The 19650-nt window shown below is 40.5% G+C and overlaps 1 protein-coding gene across 3 annotated transcripts in view; it reads right to left on the bottom strand.

Moving 5' to 3' along the window:
- LOC117420037 (voltage-dependent calcium channel subunit alpha-2/delta-4-like) overlaps positions 1-15922 on the bottom strand; it is a 160248-nt gene extending 144326 nt beyond the window's left edge. For all 3 annotated transcript variants that reach the window (XM_058986426.1, XM_058986427.1, XM_058986428.1), the window contains exons 1-3: positions 15458-15922; positions 15213-15344; positions 2318-2399 (exon numbers count right to left, since the gene is read on the bottom strand). In XM_058986426.1, coding sequence (XP_058842409.1) covers positions 2318-2399; positions 15213-15344; positions 15458-15564 — 321 coding nt within the window. In that variant the 5' untranslated portion in view covers positions 15565-15922. The remainder of the gene's footprint in view (positions 1-2317; positions 2400-15212; positions 15345-15457) is intronic.
- Between the last annotated feature and the right edge of the window lie 3728 nt (positions 15923-19650).

The raw sequence follows: 19650 nt of genomic DNA, 5'->3' as shown, positions 1-19650 counted from the left end.
GGTTTGGTTCTTGAGAGAGGAGCCAAAACAGTGTTAAATCCAGCAGCACACTTAGAAGAGGGAAGTCATTAACCAGCGAGGTTTATTGTTTTGGAGGCGTGGGTCACGGCTGACAGTGACTAAATAATGACCTGCAAATAATAAACCGTGAATTTGGGAACTGGACCCGCTGTCTCCGTCTGTCTTCATTCTCACAAAACATTACAATATAATCAGTGCATGTTGATTGGCCGAGCTTTCATTCTGATCAGATTTAATTTTGCAATGCGTCACAAATCTCCGCCCATTTTGCTTTGTGTCACTGCTCATTGGTTGATCAATGAGAGAAGACTAGCAGTGCGACGCGAAAAGCATTATGGAGTATTTATTATTTTCTTAAGTGTGGAGAAACTATGAATATTCGAAAGAACATTGCTGCACAAGAACATTGTTGCACATGAATTTGATGACAAAAATCTACGTCAGTGTATGTCAAAAATGACATAGTTGATAAATATTAGAAATAATTATCACAACGCATTTTGCCTTGCACAAATTTCTTTGACAGAATTTGCGCAAAAGTTTCTAAAATGGCAAGTGATGTGTGGGACAGTAGGGATTAACATTAAAAGAAATAGGATCAACAAAGTGCTGCTTCAGATTTGGCAAGTCAGGGATACAGACATTGCTTAAAAAACGTTTTTGTACTGCTATTTTATTTAAGAAAATGTTAAAGAAAAAGCTATTTTCTAAGCTAAGAACTTAAGTTGAAGAACATTGTTATTTATGAATATGTAACAGAATTGAAATGTTTTTTGTAACAAGTTTAGAACATTAGTAAATAATAATATGATTTCAATACATGTTGTTAAGATGCTCTTCGGATAGAATCACCACCGCAATTAAACAATTCAGCACATTTATTGAAGCCACTCATGCAATTCACACCTACTTGTTAATTTAACGATTCATTTGTGGTTTAGAGGTGAGTTGAAAACCTGACCTCTCTTAAAGTGTCCCGGAATTATGGAGCCTCTTGGCAACCCTGTAAATAAACTAAACCCAAAACGGTGAGGTTTTTTTTTCTTTGTACAATGCCCCCTTTTCTAAAACAGTTTGAAGAGTTTATTTAAGTTAAATTTGATTTTTCACTTTTGTGCACATCTAAAAAAAAAAAAAAGTAAACCACAGTAATATTACTTTATGAAAATGTGTTTTGTCACTCTGTTTATTGTGTAGGAACCACAACGCCAGGGATAACAACAACAACAATAAATTTGTACTGTTTCTGCCTGCATTACACTCACCATTTTCTGGAATAGATCATGGTAATTAATTTACACATAAACACAACAGAGAAGCACACAGAACATATTATTGTAGGATAAGTAATAAGTAAAATAAAATAAAAGAAACAGGGATATACTTTCTAATCCAAGGTTATCAATGTAGCATGGCCAGGTCCTGTTGTAGGTGAGTACCCAGGGTCTGGAAAGTATGGGGATGATTTCAGAGAATACAATGGATAGTAAATCGGCCAAGTCAAGTTCATCATTTTTTGTAATGCCTGGCACATTCAAAATTAGAGGAGTATTTTAGCCCCTATTTTGCATTGTGGGATTTATACATTTTTGTATAATTTGTTCATATTACAATTTTTTTATAACATTATCCCTTTTTTAGGATATCGAAACAAAACTCCCTCTCCACAGCAGTTACTGCACAGTTTAATATTTCTTAATACTTATTTAAGGTTTAACTTAAGTGTTATATTACAGCACATGACTGAGTGATACAAGCAGAGGGTACAACGTTTTTTTGTATTTTCTGGGAAGAGAAAACAGAGGTTTCAATGGAAGGTGACAGAGGGGGTCGGTGAAGTAGGAAGGGATGGGAGCGACAGAGAGAAGGATAATGTTAATACCATGCTTCATCACAATTGGATAAACAATTCTCCAAATATATAGAAAAATGTAAAATGTGACGTAGTGTTGGAACCCAGAAACACTCAGCAGGATTGCACATTTAATAAAATAATAAAAGCAATTATAAAGACATTTCAATCTACCTACAAAATGAATGTGGTAGGGCCAAACACAACAAAGATATGGGCCAGTTTGCAACCCATTTAAAATCTACCCATTCATTTTGAAAGCCCTGTCTTCGTTGGCGACTATCCAGCATTTACAATGTTCATTTTTATTTTTAATCTCTTGTGGATCAAAAAACAATATGAAAAATAAGTTTTAACTGAAAAAAAACAAACATCTACGACATCTCCGCATAGCTACAGTAGCTGCGTGTTACAGGTATAGAAAATTCATGAAAAACAGCTCACCTTTTGTAGCAGGTGGGAACCTGAGTATTTTGTTGCTAAAGAGAACATTTCTCCTCCGAATGCATCCGCCCATAGTTTAACCCTGCACAAAAGAACAAAAACAAATATTAAGCAAGTGTTTCCATTTTTTGGGTCATTTCTGAGGGCTAATGTTATTGTAATAGTTTTTTTACATTTTTTTACTTTTTACTTTTAACTGTTTTTGCAATCATTTTGAAGAATTCTGGCTTATGTTGCTCCCATATTGAGTTATCATCGTTTCTCTCTACCTGGCTTTGTGCTTGATTTGAGTTTGTCTGGAGAATCCTAGGTGCCAGGACTGAACAGCCTTCCATTCAAACCATGTGACAACGTGACCTTTCAGCTCTGCACCTATTCTACAGTCACATAGACAGAGAGAGTAGATGGGGCTGGCAGAGCTGAACTTTACAATGTCTCATGATTAGGATGGAATTAAAAAGGCTGGCAGTTAGGGTTCTCTGGGCAAGCTCAAAGCCAGGTAAAGGCAGATTTGGAGAAAAACAGTATTAACTCAGTATTGAAGCAATATAACCCACAACCACGCATATTAATTTCAAACACCATGAACTAGTAATGGAAATATTAAAAAAGCAATACAAATTACATTTGAAGCTACTTTCCATAATATTGCTCTTATCTGTTTGTAAATAAACATCATTTATTGTAATTGAAATCCTCAGCTCAGTCTCTGTATTATTGTATTACTCGCTGAAAATAAAAAGATCAACAACAAATTTTGCGACGTTAAAGAGTAAATGTCTCCAAATGTCATTTCAATTGATTTTCTTTCATGTATTTTCCCTTCTTATTGTATGGTGTTTGCAATCATTCTGAGTGATTCAGGGTTCTGTTTTCTTTCAGTTTCCCTTTACCTGGCTTTGAGCTTGACTGGAGAAACCTAAAAGCAGTCGTCTTCCTCATTCAATTATTAATTGCTAATTGTTTTATTGTTTTGGCACTTGGCATCATTATTGTTAAATTAGAGCCAGCTGCCTATACATGTTCCTCTGGAGCATATAAACCCCAGAGTTAGTTCATTCAGCGCTGCTGTGTGAAGAGCCTGACTGTGTGTCGTATTCTGTGTGAAAAGGTACTGTGTGAACCTTTTGTTTTGTAATACAATGTGCTTTTGTATTTTATGGCAGGTAAACAGCTTAGCTGTCATGCACGTTAGTCAGGGAACCTGCATAAATGTATAGTAAATGCTGAAAAATCAAGTTCAGTTTCTGGGTCACATTTTTATAGGGGCACGAACCCGAAATAAGGCCATCTTGGTCACATATGATGTCAGAACTGCGAACGTCCCTGTTGACCCAAAAAAGAAAAGAGAAATGGAGAATAACTGGAACCTAGCCAGGTTTCCTATGTCTGCAGAGCAGAAGATGCTGCTCCATTAAGTTTGTGTTAGATATGGCAGGGTGGTGCTATATTCTCCTTTGCTTAGAACAAGTGTGGAATGTGGCCAGGCGTAAATTGATGTATTGATTATAAATGAGCCCTGGCTACATGCCTTTGGAAGGAAGCCTGCCTTCAATGTTGTAATTAGCATCATTAAACCATCTCAGTTTCTGAATTTATTAATGGAAAAATGATAATGACAAAATAAGCTCAACTTTTTTTCTACCTAAACATTCCTAAAACCACAGTGATGATCGCGTCACCTTCGCAGCTTGGAGGGTGGAGCTGCAACACTAATTGTTTTATAAAGCAAAGACTCCCCCTTGATTAATTATGTGTTTGCATTATAAGAGCTCTTCTTAAAATGCAGAGCAATTCATTTTATTTGGCTGCCTTCATTCTGCACGTTATTTGCTGGAGTAGAAAGAAATCTTTTCACTTTTTTTTCTTTTTTTTTCTAAAAATTTAGTAGTCGTCAATTAATTTTTACCCCGTTTTTCTCCCAATTTGAAATAGCCAATTATTTTAGGCTCCGCTCACCGCTAACCACCCTCGTGCTGACTCAGGAGGGGCAAAGATGAACACACACTGTCCTCCAAAGCGTGTGCCATCAGCCAACCGCTTCTTTTCACTCTGCAGGCCCACCATGCAGCCACCTCAGAGCTACAGCCTTCCCCTTCATCTCCTCCCTTCTCAACATCTCTCTCCTCTCTGGCCTCTTTCCCTCTGCCTTCAAACAATCCTCTATCACCCCCCTCTTCAAAAACCTACCCTCGACCCCACCTCCCTCCAGAACTACCGTCCGGTCTCCCTCTTACCCTTCCTCTCTAAAACCCTCGAGCGGGCAGTACAACGCCAGCTCTCTGCTTTCCTGTCTAACCACTCTCTGCTCGACCCTCTCCAATCTGGTTTCCGCTCTGCTCACTCCACTGAAACTGCTCTCCTGTCTGTTACTAACTCGCTAAACTCTGCCCGTGCTGCCTCTCTCTCCTCTGTCCTAATTCTCCTCGATCTCTCTGCTGCCTTTGACACTGTCGATCACTCTATTCTCCTATTCTCTCTCGCTGACCTGGGAATCTGGCACTGCTCTGGCGTGGTTCTCCTCCTACCTCTCCGACCACATCTACCAGGTAATCTGGCATGGCTCAACCTCCACACCTCACCCTCTCTCAACAGGAGTCCCCCAAGGATCAGTCTTGGGTCCTTTCCTGTTCTTTCTCTACACCCGCTCCCTGGGTCCTCTCATCACATCCTATGGTTTCTCATACCATTTCTATGCTGATGATGCTCAGATCTTCCTCTCCTTCCCCACCTCTGACCCCACCATCCCCTCCCGTATCTCTACCTGTCTGTCTGCTATCTCCTCCTGGATGCACTCGCATTGCCTCAAACTCAACCTCTCTAAATCTGACCTCCGTTTATTCCCCTCCTCATCTTCCCCCTCCTCTGATCTCTCTATCTCCATTCCACTGTAATCTACCACGCTCTCTCCCTCCTCCTCAGCAAAGAACCTCGGAGTAACCCTGGACCCCTGCCTCTCCTACTCCCAGCACATCTCCACTCTAGCACACACCTGCCATTTCTTCCTGAGCAACATACGAAGAATCTGACCCTTCCTCACCAACTACTCCACACAACTCCTCGTCCAGGCCCTGGTACTCTCCCGTCTAGACTACTGCAACTCCCTCCTGGCCGGCCTCCCTGCATCCGCCAACCGTCCACTCCAGCTCATCCAGAACTCCGCTGCTCGCCTGGTGTTCTCTCTGCCTCGGTTCTCCCACGCTACTCCACTGCTCCACTCGCATCCAGTTCAAGACTCTTGTAATCACCTACCGATGCCTTGACCAGACTGCACCCAGCTACCTCCAGACCCTCATCTCTCCCTACACCCTCACCCGACCTCTCCGCTCTGCCTGCACTAGAAGACTGGCTGTACCTCCTCTATGCTCCCCTGCCTCCAGAGCTCGCTTATTCTTCACCCTCGCCCTGCAGTGTTGGAATGCCCGGTCCCTGACCACCTTCCGGCGCCTCCTCAAGACACACCTCTTCAGACAACACCTGTAAAACTCAACTCTTCTCTTCTGGACAATATAGCACTCTGCCTTTAATGCACTTTAACTTGCACTTATCTGCTCCCTATTTTACTGTATTTAATCCTGCACTTAACCCAATCTGTAGTATTTTGTATTTCACCTGCACTCGTACCTAACCCTGATGTAACTATCAACACTGTTATCTACTCTTGAACTGCCCCGATATCAAATCGTACTTTGTTCTGTATTTGCTCTTATTAGGACTAAAGTCATTGTATTTTGTATCTTGCTCTTAATTGTACTGTAATTCTTGATATGTATTTTTTGTATACAACTGTAAGTCATCCTGGGTAAGGGCATCTGCTAAGAAATAAATAATAATAATACAGTGTCGGAGGACAGCGCAGATATGGGCAGCTTACAGAGGTCGCTGGTGCGTGGTGAGCCGAGGACACCCTGGCCGACCTAAGCCCTCCCCACCCGGGCGACGCTCGGCCAATTGTGCTCCACCCCTTGAGAGCTCTCGTCCACAGTCAGCAGTGGAATAGCCTGGACTCGAACTGGTGACCTCCAGGCTACAGGGCACATCCTGCGCTCCACGCGGAGCGCCTTTGCTGGATGCGCCACTTGGGAGCCCTTGTTTCACGTTTTAATAAAAATAGATTCAGTATCATCATCATCATCAGGGTTCTATGTCCTTGACGTTGACCATCATTTTCCGCCACCTTGTCCTGTCTGCTGCCAGGTGCAGTGGATCATATGCTTTCCATCTCTCTCCAAGATCCACCAGTATTTGGTCCAGATATTTTTGCCTATGTCTCCCTCTCGCTCTCTTCTCTCCAATTTTACCGGTTAGGCGCATGTTTTCCAACCCTTTCCTCCTTAAAATATGTCCTGTCTTGTTCTTATTTGTGTCAAGGTGTTCTTGGTGGTGTTTGCTGTGCTAAGTACATCTTTGTTACTTTTCCGTGCTGTCCAGGGATTTCTTAGCATCCTGCACAAGAACCACATCTCTGCTGCTTCTATTTTACTTTGCATATCCTTGCTTACGGTCCAGGCTTCACATCCATGTAGCAGAGCTGCCCATACATAGGTTTTCAGTGTTCTTAATCTTATTTGAAAATGTATGTGATCATTTGTTAACAGGCTGTGCATTCTTGTAAAGGATTTCTTTGCTATCATTATCCTTTTCTGGATTTCTGTTGTGCATCTACCATCTGCTGTTATTGTACTGCCTAGATATACACATTTATTTACTTGTTTTATACTGTGTGTATGGGGTGTCTCAGGAGACGTAGCACCTTGAGGTATGAAGCAACCACGTCCAATAGGACGGCTTGTTATCCCTGGTCATCACTGGACTCTCAACTCTCACTTGTGGCTCCAAGAAGCTGCCAGCATACGGTAGCGGCCACACCCCGGGCAACCATCTCGGCTGATGGGCTAAACCAAGTGAGGGTAGCTATTGGGGAATACAACATTCCCCCATAGTGATAAGGAGAACGCCAGACTGGAGCAGCGGATCTGGCATAGGAGCACTTAAAGGGAGCCAATGGCAAAAAAGCTGAGACAGCAAGATGTGTGACACATTTGGGCCAAGCCTCGCGCATAGAAGACATTTGACCATCACCGTGGAAAAGGAGTGGAGCCCTTACCACGTGTTATCCAAGAATAATCATGGAACGTCACCAAAATAGTCTAGTCAGTGACAGCGTAAATTGTAACACTAGTGTTATCTCGCTCGGTAGGGAAAGCCATGTGTGGCAGGTGGCACCAGATCGTGATACAGTGCGTAACAAGGACAGGATGAAGACAGCCACATGGAATGTTAGAACACTATACCAAAAGGGCAAATTAGAAAATGTAAGACAGGAAATGAAAAGATTAGGTCTAAGCATTTTAGGATTAAGTGAAGAGGTACTGAAAAGGTGGGAGGAATATATAGAGGAACTTTTTGAAGATGATAGGGGAGAAAAGCCTCAAATCGATAGACCAATGGAGGGACCTGAGATATTAACCGATGGGGTTAAAAAAGCCATGAAGAAAATGAAGAAGGGGAAGAGTGCAAAAAATGACAATATAATGATATAGAAATGACAGAGGCAACTGGGGAGTTTGGAATTGAAAAAGTCACACAATTAGCAAAGAAGATATACAACACAGTGTATATACCAGACGAAATGTGCAAGTCAACATTCATAGCCATTCCAAAGAAGCCTGGGACAGTAGAATGTAATCAACATAGATCAATTAGTTTAATGAGCCAATTCACAAAAACAATTCTAAGAATAATCATGGATATAGAGGTAAAATAAAGAAGAAGTTTCAGAAGAACAGTATGGCTTTGTGGAAGGAAAGGGGACAAGAAATGCAATTTTCATTACAAGAATGCTGTCAGAAAGAGCTATAGAAGTTCAAAGAGATGTATTTCTATGTTTCATAGACTATGAAAAAGCTTTTGATAAAGTACGACATACAGATATGATCCACATGTTAAGACTAAGACTAATAACAAATCTATATTGGAACCAACAGGCAGCAGTAAACATAGAAAATAACACCCTGGACAAGAATACAGAGAGGGGTAAGACAAGGTCTTGTCTCCAGACCTGTTTGCATACTATGGAGAGAAGATTTTATGTAGTATAATAGATGTAAAGAAAATGGAAACCTAAGTCGTATCCAAAAAGCAAAACCCACCACAGTGCAACATCCAGGTAGAAAACAAGAGACGGCATAAAACATATTTAAAGGTAGGTACATCCGTCACAAAACCCAGAAACTCTAGATATATTTTAAATAGAGATATTACTTTGAAAGCGCACAGAGGCTATAGATATCAGCGGGGCTTGGGAATTAATGTATGCACACAGCAAGGGATGAAATGCATTTTATTTTGCGGCAAAGCAACGTGTAAAAGTGGCCAGAAAAATTATTCTTACTATGATTTCAACCGAGGCCTGTGTCTCGGGTGCCTCATAGCTGGCTATGGCCTTGTGTGTATATACTGTGTATATATATATATACAGTGCCTTGCAAAAGTATTCAGACCCCTGACCAATTCTCTCATATTACTGAATTACAAATGGTACATTGAAATTTCGTTCTGTTTGATATTTTATTTTAAAACACTGAAACTCAAAATCAATTATTGTAAGGTGACATTGGTTTTATGTTGGGAAATATTTTTAAGAAAAATAAAAAACTGAAATATCTTGCTTGCATAAGTATTCAACCCCCACACATTAATATTTGGTAGAGCCACCTTTCGCTGCAATAACAGCTTTAAGTCTTTTGGGGTAAGTATGTACGAACTTTGCACACAGTGTCGGAGTGATTTTGGACCATTCTTCTTGGCAGATTTGCTCCAGGTTGTTCAGGTTGGTTGGACGACGCTTGTGGACCGCAATTTTCAAATAGTGCCACAGATTCTCAATGGGATTGAGATCAGGACTTTGACTGGGCCACTGTAGGACATTCACCTTTTTGTTCTTGAGCCACTCCAATGTTGCTTTGGCCTTGTGCTTGGGATCATTGTCCTGCTGAAAGGTGAATTTCCTCCCAAGCTTCAGTTTTTTAGCGGACTGAAGCAGGTTCTCTTGTAGTATTTCCCTGTATTTTGCTCCATCCATTCTTCCTTCAATTTTAACTAGATGCCCAGTCCCTGCTGATGAGAAGCATCCCCACAGCATGATGCTGCCACCACCATACTTCACTGTAGGGATGGTGTGTCTTGAAGCATGGGCAGTGTTAGGTTTGCGCCACACATAGCGCTTTGAGTTTTGGCCAAAAAGCTCTATCTTGGTATCATCTGACCACAAAACCTTTTCCCACATCGCAGCTGGGTCACTCTCATGCTTTCTGACAAACTCCAGACGTGCTTTCAGATGGTACTTTTTGAGTAACGGCTTCTTTCTTGCCACCCTCCCATAGAGGCCAGTGTTATGCAGAGCTCTTGATATGGTTGACTGGTGCACCATTACTCCACTCCCAGCCACTGAACTCTATAGCTCCTTCAAAGTGACTGTTGGCCTCTCTGTGGCTTCTCTCACAAGTCTCCTTCTTGTTTGAGCGCTGAGTTTTGAGGGACGGCCTTTTCTTGGCAGTGCCTGGGTGGTGTGATGCAGCTTCCACTTCCTGATTATTGATCCAACTGTGCTCACTGGGATATCCAAACACTTGGATATTATTTTGTACCCTTTCCCTAATCTATGCATTTGTATTACTTTATCTCTAACTTCTGTAGAATGCTCTTTGGTCTTCATTTTCCTTCAGATTCACAGCCTGACCAATGATCCTTCAACAGTGGGGTTTTTATCCAGAAAATGTGACAGCAACTTTAATGGTTCACAGGTGGAGGCCAATGGTAAGGTAATTGTGTCCTCGTTAGGGCAATTTCTTTCATCGGTGTAAACTGGGAGCTTCCACAGCACAGGGGTTGAATACTTATGCAAGCAAGATATTTCAGTTTTTTATTTTTCTTAAAAATATTTCCCAACATAAAACCAATGTCACCTTACAATAATTGATTTTGAGTTTCAGTGTTTTAAAATAAAATATCAAACAGAACGAAATTTCAATGTACCATTTGTAATTCAGTAATATGAGAGAATTGGTCAGGGGTCTGAATACTTTTGCAAGGCACTGTATATATATATATATATATATATATATATATATATATATATATATATATATATACACACAGTATATATCAATATTAGCATGCAAACCAATAACTTCTTGGATAAAGACAAACTTCTTACTATTTATCTAAAGTGCAAGCTCTGTAATGGAGAGGTAAGTCTGTGTCTTATGCTGGTGCCACTATCACTAAACTCATAGGCTCCATTACAAGGTTGCGAGGTCTATAAGCGCTCGTGCAAACAGGCCTGGCTCTTATCCGCAGTGATTAAGACGCTTGCTGGGAGATTTGTGGTCGGCAAAGATCTGCTTTCATTTATGCAATTCTGAGGAAATTCGATTAACAAAACAGGAAGGGTGCTAACAAGACAAGAGTGGGAACAATATGAGAAAGAAAGAGAAAGAGAAAAAGATGAACCCTGGACAGGGTTCGCTGGAGGCTTATTTGCTTCCTAAGCTTTGTTTAACTAATAGCAATATTCTTATAATGGGTTATAAACTGGAACGTTTAGGGGAGCCGCTAATGTGGATACAGAGGGAAATAAATATTGTTTGTGTGTTAAGAGACTGAGGAAAGGGTTCTATTGTCTACGTTTTTACTTTTAAGAGTTTTAATATTTATTCCTTACGCAATGTACTGTGTTATAAGCAGACCCTATTGAGTGTGTTGCAGTGTACGGTTGTGCTGTGATTCTCTGTAATTATCGCATTCACTTTTAAATCTTTCAGTAAATAGTTTAATATGGAGCTCCTGCTTTATGGTGTAAAATCTCTCTTTTAATGAAATTGATCAAATCTCAATTCATGTTGTCACACGTGATCCAGCAGACCTGAAAGGATATCGTGGACGTGAAATAGTGGACAGTATCTAACCAGGGGTCTCCAACCCTGGTCCTGGAGAGCTACTGGGTCTTCTGGTTTTCATTTCAACTGAGCTCTCAGTTACTTAATTGCACCAATATTGGTTTAATTAGTCAAGATTAACTGTGTTCCAGATCTTTAGCCATTGATGACATAGACACCTATGAAACTTGAGGATTGGGGCTCTCCAGGACCAGGGTTGGAGACCCCTGATGTAGACAGTCTCGATGGTATTCCTTCTTCAGCCGTGATACAAACTGTGCATCATAACTCCACCCCTTTCTTTGTGAGTCCCTGACTAAATACCTCCTGCAAGTCCATCCTGCCAGATGTAGCCTAGTTTTTGGTTTCCTAAATAACCCTAAGTCCAAACCCACATGGAACTAGGGCTGGACGATAATGAAATTATCGCCTAAAAACAAAAAAGAAGCAATCTTTTAACTCGCATGAATTGTTACTTTTTCAGAAGTTACTGTTGTTGTTCTTTTTGTCTGCTTTTCATTCATTGGCTTATTTAAATAAACATCTATTATGGTCAAATCAGTTGTCTACAGGAAGGGAAGAACCAAACATCTTGGTAACAGTAGCACTGCTCCTTTCTGATGGCTGTCAGAAACACGATTATTGCATTTAATAAGATTATTGACAATACATTTTCACATTAAACAAAATATTGTAAATGTCACTGTGGCAGAATAGATTCTGGTATAGTAAGCAAACGTGTTAAATTTGCAGATGACACAAAAATAGGAGGAGTGGCAAACACTGTTGCAGCAGCAAAGGTCATTCAAAATGATCTAGACAGCATTCAGAAGTGGGCAGACACATGGCAAATGACATTTAATAGAGAAAAGTGTAAGGTACTGCACGCAGGCAATAAAAATGTGCATTATAAATATCATATGGGAGATACTGAAATTGAAGAAGGAATCTATGAAAAAGACCTAGGAGTTTATGTAGGAAATGTCTTCATCTAGAGAATGTGGGGAAGCTATAAAAAATGCCAACAAGATGCTCGGATATATTGTGAGAAGTGTTGAATTTAAATGAAGGGAAGTAATGTTAAAACTTTACAATGCATTAGTAAGACCTCACCTAGAATATTGTGTTCAGTTCTGGTCACCTCGTTACAAAAAGGATATTGCTGATCTAGAAAGAGTGCAAAGAAGAGCAACCAGAATTATCCTGGGTTTAAAAGGCATGTCGTATGCAGACAGGCTAAAATAATTTAATCTATTCAGTCTTGAACAAAGAAGACTACGCAGTGATCTGATTCAAGCATTCAAAATCCTAAAAGGTATAGACAATGTTGACCCAGGGAACTTTTTTGACCTGAAAAAAGAAACAAGGACCAGGGGTCACAAATGGAGATTAGATAAAGGGGCATTCAGAACAGAAAATAGGAGGCACTTTTTTACACAGAGAATTGTGAGGGTCTGGAACCAACTCCTCAGTAATGTTGTTGAAGCTGACATCCTGGGAACCTTCAAGAAGCTGCTTGATGAGATTCTGGGATTAATAAGCTACTAACAACCAAACAAGCAAGATGGGCCGAAAGGCCTCCTCTCGTTTGTAAACCTTCTTATGTTCTTATGTTCTTATGTCCCTGCCAACAATCACGGGTGTGGCCATTCTACAATGAGGTAATTGAGTGTTAATTGAGTGTTAATTGGGGAGTGGCCATCTGTATATAAGGAAAGATACATCTTTTGTAGCATCATTTTTGACATTTCTAAATTAATAATTCCATGCCTAAAAGTGAGCTGCAGTGATACACAGTGTCCAAAAGGGTGAGTGTAACTGAACTGACTTATTTTTTTGTTGCAAGGAACAGCTCAGCAATATGACATTCAGATGTGATGCTGGAGAGTCTTCAGCTGTGTTTCCATATGCTCTCTTCAGCAACCAAGCTGCATGTCACACACCGACCCGGTGTGGTGTACTGGAGTCATCTATTCCAACACACTGGCCGCCGCCGGTAGTGTGTGATGCATAACGTGTAAAGTCATCGGCCATAAACGCAACACAGTCTTCCTCTCCATGTACCAGATTCGAAAATGTATTTACATTCCATTAAGCTCTTTCCAATTCCAACCAATAATTCTGTTATTCAAACTATTATGAAAAAATATTACTAATTTGGTCCAGTCATGAGAACCTCAATGTTAAATAAGGCATTTGTTAAATAAATAATGAAATTAATGAATAAAGAAATACATAGAAATGCTATGTGTTTAAATCATAAAATGCAAGCAGTTAAATATTTAGGCTAATTGAGCGCCACCCCCTGGGAGCTCCCGTCCTCGGTCGGCAAAGGAATAGCCTGGACTCGAACTTGCGACGTCCAGACTATAGGACGCATCCTGCACTCTACGCAAGTGCTTTTACTGGATGCGCCACTCGGGAGCCCTCAACTGGATTTAATCTTGAGCGCCAGAGTTGAGAACCACTGCTTTATATAATCTTTTAGTTAATGATATTTAACTTTGTAACTGATTAGTAACCTATTGTGTGTTTTCTCCACTATTATCTACTGTTTACTATTCCTGCTCACATTCCAAGCAAAAAAGTATCCTAAAATGACACCTCACGGCTGATTTTCAGAAGGTAGGGGAAGCATATTCACAACACAAAACAGTCAGCCTCAGGGAGTCTTTTCAGAAGTACCTTTTGGTACTACACCAACCAGTTACCTTTCACACTGCAAACTGGCTCTTTCTCTAACTACAGCTACACAAACCAACTGCCTTCCACACGCAGCCCAGAGCCTTAACTACTGAGCTACTCAAATCCACTGCCTTCCACACTGCAGCCCAGAGCCTTAACTACGGAGCTACACAAACCCACTGCCTTCCACACTGCAGCCCAGAGCCTTAACTACTGAGCTACACAAACCCAGTACCTTCCACACTGCAGCCCACAGCCTTAACTACTGAGCTACACAAACCCAGTACCTTCCACACTGCAGCCCAGAGCCTTAACTACTGAGCTACACAAACCCAGTACCTTCCACACTGCAGCCCAGATCCTCAACTACTGAGCTATACAAACCCAGTACCTTCCACACTGCAGTCCAGAGCCTTAACTACTGAGCTACACAAACCCACTTCCTTCCACACTGCAGCCCAGAGCCTTATCTACTGAGCTACACAAACCCAGTACCTTCCACACTGCAGCCCAGAGCCTTAACTACTGAGCTACTCAAATCCACTGCCTTCCACACTGCAGCCCAGAGCCTTAACTACTGAGCTACACAAACCCACTGCCTTCCACACTGCGTCCAGCCTTAACTACTGAGCTTCACAAACCCACTGCCTTCCACACTGCATCCAGCCTTAACTACTGAGCTACACAAATCCACTGCCTTCCACACTGCAGTCCAGCTTTCACTAACTACTGAGCTACACAAACCCAGTACCTTCCACACTGCAGCTCAGCGCTGTGCAACTCAAGCCCTCACCTTCCTTACTGCAGCCCAGCATTGTAACCATTTAGCTACTTAAAACACACAATCTAGGTGGACAGGAAATATAATAATAATAATAATAATAATAATAATAATAATAATAATAATAATAATCATTTTGTTAGGGAAGTTCAGAAGCAGACTGTAAGCAACATTTTGTCAGGAATTCAAATGTAGGGCGCTGTGTTTTATTTATGAGTTTAAACTCATAAATTAAATTAAAAAAATACTTTAAAAATGATTTGTAAATAGAGCCCAGAATTCTAAATGAATTGACACAATAATTGAAGTAATCATCAATTCCTGATAAATTACACAAATACTAATAAGAATGAATAGCTTTGTTTCTACCACTTAATCAGCTTCAACCCACTGTATAGTTACCACTATGTGGAAGTACACTTTAATGTAATAAACAAACTAACAAACACACACAAATAGATAAGGTCACAAAAACAAGGGCTGAGCTTACGTTTCTGTGGGGATCCTAGTCTGTGCATGTGCAGAGTAGAAGAGACGACTGGGGCTGATAATCCACAGAGTGATCCACAGCCTTACAGCTGCACTCAGCCTCCCACAGCAGCACAGCATCATTCCTCTAGTTCTGTCAGGAAAAAAGTATATCAAAAACCCTCCACACGTTTCTATTTATCAGGAGATAAATCTACACACACAGTAGGAGACAGTGAGTCGGCGGTGGAGAGGGGGAGCTCTCACATGGTGGCTTCTTCTTCTGCTTGTTCTTGCTTCTTAGTTAATTCGGAGACAGGATCAGGGGATGTTATAGGCTGACAGGAGCGTTGACACAGCTGAAAAATGCACATGCTCTCCGGCTGCTTTGTTTTTCTTCCTCTTTGGCCTCTCCGTTCTCATCCTCCGCCCTTTTCCGAGACTCTTTCCTTGGAAATTAAACAGAAGAGTTTGATCCAAGCCTTTGATTCAAACAACCTCCTCTGAAATATATATATATATATATATATATATATATATATATATATATACATATATATATATATATATATATCAACTTCTAGGGTTCCTGCCAGACTCACTGAGCTCTCCAGAAAAGTGGCTCTCGAACTTCAGTTCATGATAGAAGGGTCCCCTGTCTAGCATATCTGAGTGTGTCCTGAGATGGAACAGCAGGGACCCATTTGAGCCGGGAGGACTGTCTTCACTGTCGCACAGTTAGAGAATAATCTAGAGCGATTAAATCTCTCACCAGCAGCAGGTTTAGTGAGTTGGTGGTGGTGGTTGGGGAGAGAGAGGGAGGTTAAATCACAGAGGATTATTTTGATTTGTGGAGACAGATCTCTGTCTGTCCAATCAGATATTAGTAGAATAAAATAAACTCCAGAAGGCTATTTTGCAAAGGGACTGAGACATCTATTGGGCCCAATAGCCATAGTCATATGTGGGGAAATACCGGTATACAGGTAACAAAGACTTTGTTTTTGAGAGATGGAGCAAAACTGTTTCTGTGCTGAATTGTGAAGTGATTGTGAAGTGTGCGGTTTAGGGCGGATGGAAGTGCAGTAACATATACATTTTAGAGCATTAATAAATACTTACCAAAAATCCCAAACAGTTTTTAAATATAGTGCAGAAACAGCAAAGCGTTACAAAACAGACCACCAGGCTTTATCAAACGTGATGTAAAACATGGTAGAAAAATGTTTTTTTAAATGGCAACTAGTGGACCTATCAGACTATTTTGACCTCAACGATTCGACTCAACTGTCACGTTACTGTATAACATGCTTTTCTGAACAGGGCAGATTAAAGACCCTGGGCAGACTGATAACACTACTCAACTGACGGGAATTTAGCTAAAAAAAAAAAGCCAGTTTAAATCTGATTTGTATGGTTCGTCTCTCTCCACACAAGACTTGTTTTAGTTTTGTTTTTAACACATGCATGCTTTATAGTGACTCTTTTCAGTACTAATAGTTTTCCCACTTTGTCTTCTAAACAATAATCAAAGATATTCTGTTTCTGAATGTGCACGCTATATTCAGTCCAGTGCAGAACATACAAACAGGTAACATTACAAGATTACCAAGACACTCTTAAATTAAAGCACCAGAGAAAGTGCTTATTGAACCAGGACCCATGCTTGCTAATACTAACTTCCAACTATCCATCCCGTAAGTTGATTGGTACCCCTGTAAATCACTACTATACTTCCAATGCAAAAGGACTGGGCAGTGCCTTGTTTTACCTCAATAACAGGTGTCTGCAATGGTGAGTGACAAGACAGGTAGCATGTTCAATATCTGGGATACAGGATAGTGCACTTGTGGGAGAGTTTGCTCATTAAAATCTTTTGAAGAGAGGAGGATTAATATCTACTCAGGGACACCAAGATAGTTTCTTGTTCTGCATCCATGTACATAGGGCAGCAGTGTGGAGTAGTGGTTAGGGCTCTGGACTCTTGACTGGAGGGTTGTGGGTTCAATCCCAGGTGGGGGACACTGCTGCTGTACCCTTGAGCAAGGTAGTTTACCTAGGTTGCTCCAGTAAAAACCCAACTGTATAAATGGGTAACTGTATGTAAAAATAATGTGTTATCTTGTAACAATTGTAAGTTGCCCTGGATAAGGGCGTCTGTTAAGAAATAAATAAATAAATAATAATGTACAGTATATATAAATTTCATACATGCATACAGGACATGCACAAAAAGGCATTATTAGCAGTCATTAATCTCAACAGGCATGTTTCCATTCAAACAGAAATGAGTATTACAAGGTAGGATTTCTTTTTTATTGTTTTCTATACAGTAATACCCTTCTAGGAAGGCAGTACACACAGCCCCCTTTTCTCTGAATTAGTACTTCTGAGACTCAGAAACTCGCCTAGACTTATATAAAGTATGTCAGGAATCAGCACTGTTCTCTCATTAAGCCGGTTGAAGCACCTGGTCCTTTATGGCAAAGTTTGAAGAACTGCACACTTGTTTTATTATTCATTTCAATAGCCAAACCAAGACACTTTAGACCCAAGTTCTCTGCTTCTGTTCCGGACAGCGGCTCCACCGAGTTATCGTCCTGCGATCGATTGTCAGGGACAGTGAGGCAAGGCCTCCCTTTCACCCAGTCAGAGAAACTCAACCAACTGGAACCCCCAGCCAGCTGAGCCAGGTGAATGCTGAGCAGGAAGTCCCACAGTGTCTCATTTATACAATGATTTACAAAGAGTGTGCCCCTCATAAGACAGACGCCAGGTTTAGAATACTTTGTGTGTTCACCACGGGCAGTTAGACCATCCCAATTTGAACCCATTCTTTTGTAACTGAGTTATATTCAACAAGAATGGATTTTCTTTTGATTAGTTTATTCAACATGTCCCATAATATTGAGATTGGAGTACAGAAACAACATTGTGGGCAGTGTCACATCATCCAGACTGTTGAGATGGTCAGTTGCATTCACCCGACTCTCTGGAAGGATAAGAAGGCTCATGCATTGGGATGTCGTGCCAGCCCATAACAAACCCTCTATCTCCCTTGACAGTTGGAACAACACTTTGAGGGGAGACTGATTAGTGACTTTCCTCACCCATCAATTTTAAAAAGTTGTATAGCGTGATTTGTCTGAGCTCAAACCAGTGCTGAAAAGCTTCACAGACAGTGTGCTTCACCAGGTATTCTACTTAGCAGTAATTTAACAATTGGTGTTGTCCTTACCCAAACATTTGACATTGGTATTTTCCCTAGTCAAACAAATTTGTAAGAAGTTGGTTTTCTGCTAAACCACTATCATAGTGCCTGCAACCACAAGTTTCCTACATATGTTACATACATTTCTGACTGGGTGGGATGGTGAGGAATATTGCATCACCTTATTATTTTCCAGCAGTCAAGGAATAACATGTGGTAGTTTTGCATTTCTAATTTTCAGATGGGTTCATAAATAGTACGGTGTAAATGTAATTCTCTGAATATACAACGCACCCTTTTACACATTTTTAAATAATATCTGCATGTTATATACAGGTTGAGTGTTACAAAAGTACTCAGTTCATAGTATTCTATAGAGCATACTAAGCTTTTGATAGGGTAGCACTGTATACAAGAGGTGCTCGTTATACAAAGGATTTAGCCCAAGACAGGTCAGGCTTTATATACAGTGTGCATTATAGTATAAAAATTACATAATAGTGCCCTTATAAAAGTATACCATAGTTAAAGCACAGAAAAGTGTAATAAAGCATGCTAAAGCATAGGTAAGCTCAGAGAGGTATGGTAAAGCATATTTATATATATATAAAAAAAAAATCACATGGCAAACCACGTTAAACTGGCAAATGCATAGTAAAATTGCAAAATTACCATGGTAAACTTTCATAAAGGTAGGACTGACTTTTTCTTGATAATGCCAGCATGTGTGTACTGATTCTTTTCAAAGCCTTGTCAGCCTTTGTACCTTTATGTCTAGTGTTTCCACAGGCTTGCTTCAGCTGGGGAGCTGTTTGTCTCGTCTCTGGCCCAGCGTAGTTTAAAAAATGTATTTACATTCCAATTAAAACTTTTTCAAATCTTGTTTGCTTCACTGAGCGCATCAACATTTAACAAAACATTTGTACAGTAGAATAAATGAATAAAGTGCTCATTATTGAACTGAAATGCATGAGTAAAGCTTTTTCTCAGTCCTTTAAAATACACCTTGTAATATAAGCGTCAATTGGTTTTACAGTTTTAAAAGTGAACGGCCAGATGCTACCCAGCCATGGCTCACTCTGCCCCTCACTGGAGGTCAGTGATCACCGAATGGGACATGTGCAAATGTGCACAAAGCATGCTTGTTACACAAGGAAAGCATGTGGAAACGCAGTATTAAACAATATTTCTTAGGATATTTCTACAAGAAACTAAATGTATGAAAAAAATAATCTATCCATGGTCTATA

Source organism: Acipenser ruthenus, chromosome 14 (assembly GCF_902713425.1).
Source record: "Acipenser ruthenus chromosome 14, fAciRut3.2 maternal haplotype, whole genome shotgun sequence".
In the NCBI taxonomy this organism is placed as follows: Eukaryota; Metazoa; Chordata; class Actinopteri; order Acipenseriformes; family Acipenseridae; genus Acipenser; species Acipenser ruthenus.
Note: the sequence above shows the minus strand (reverse complement) of the source record. Positions and strands in the feature narration are given on the sequence as shown.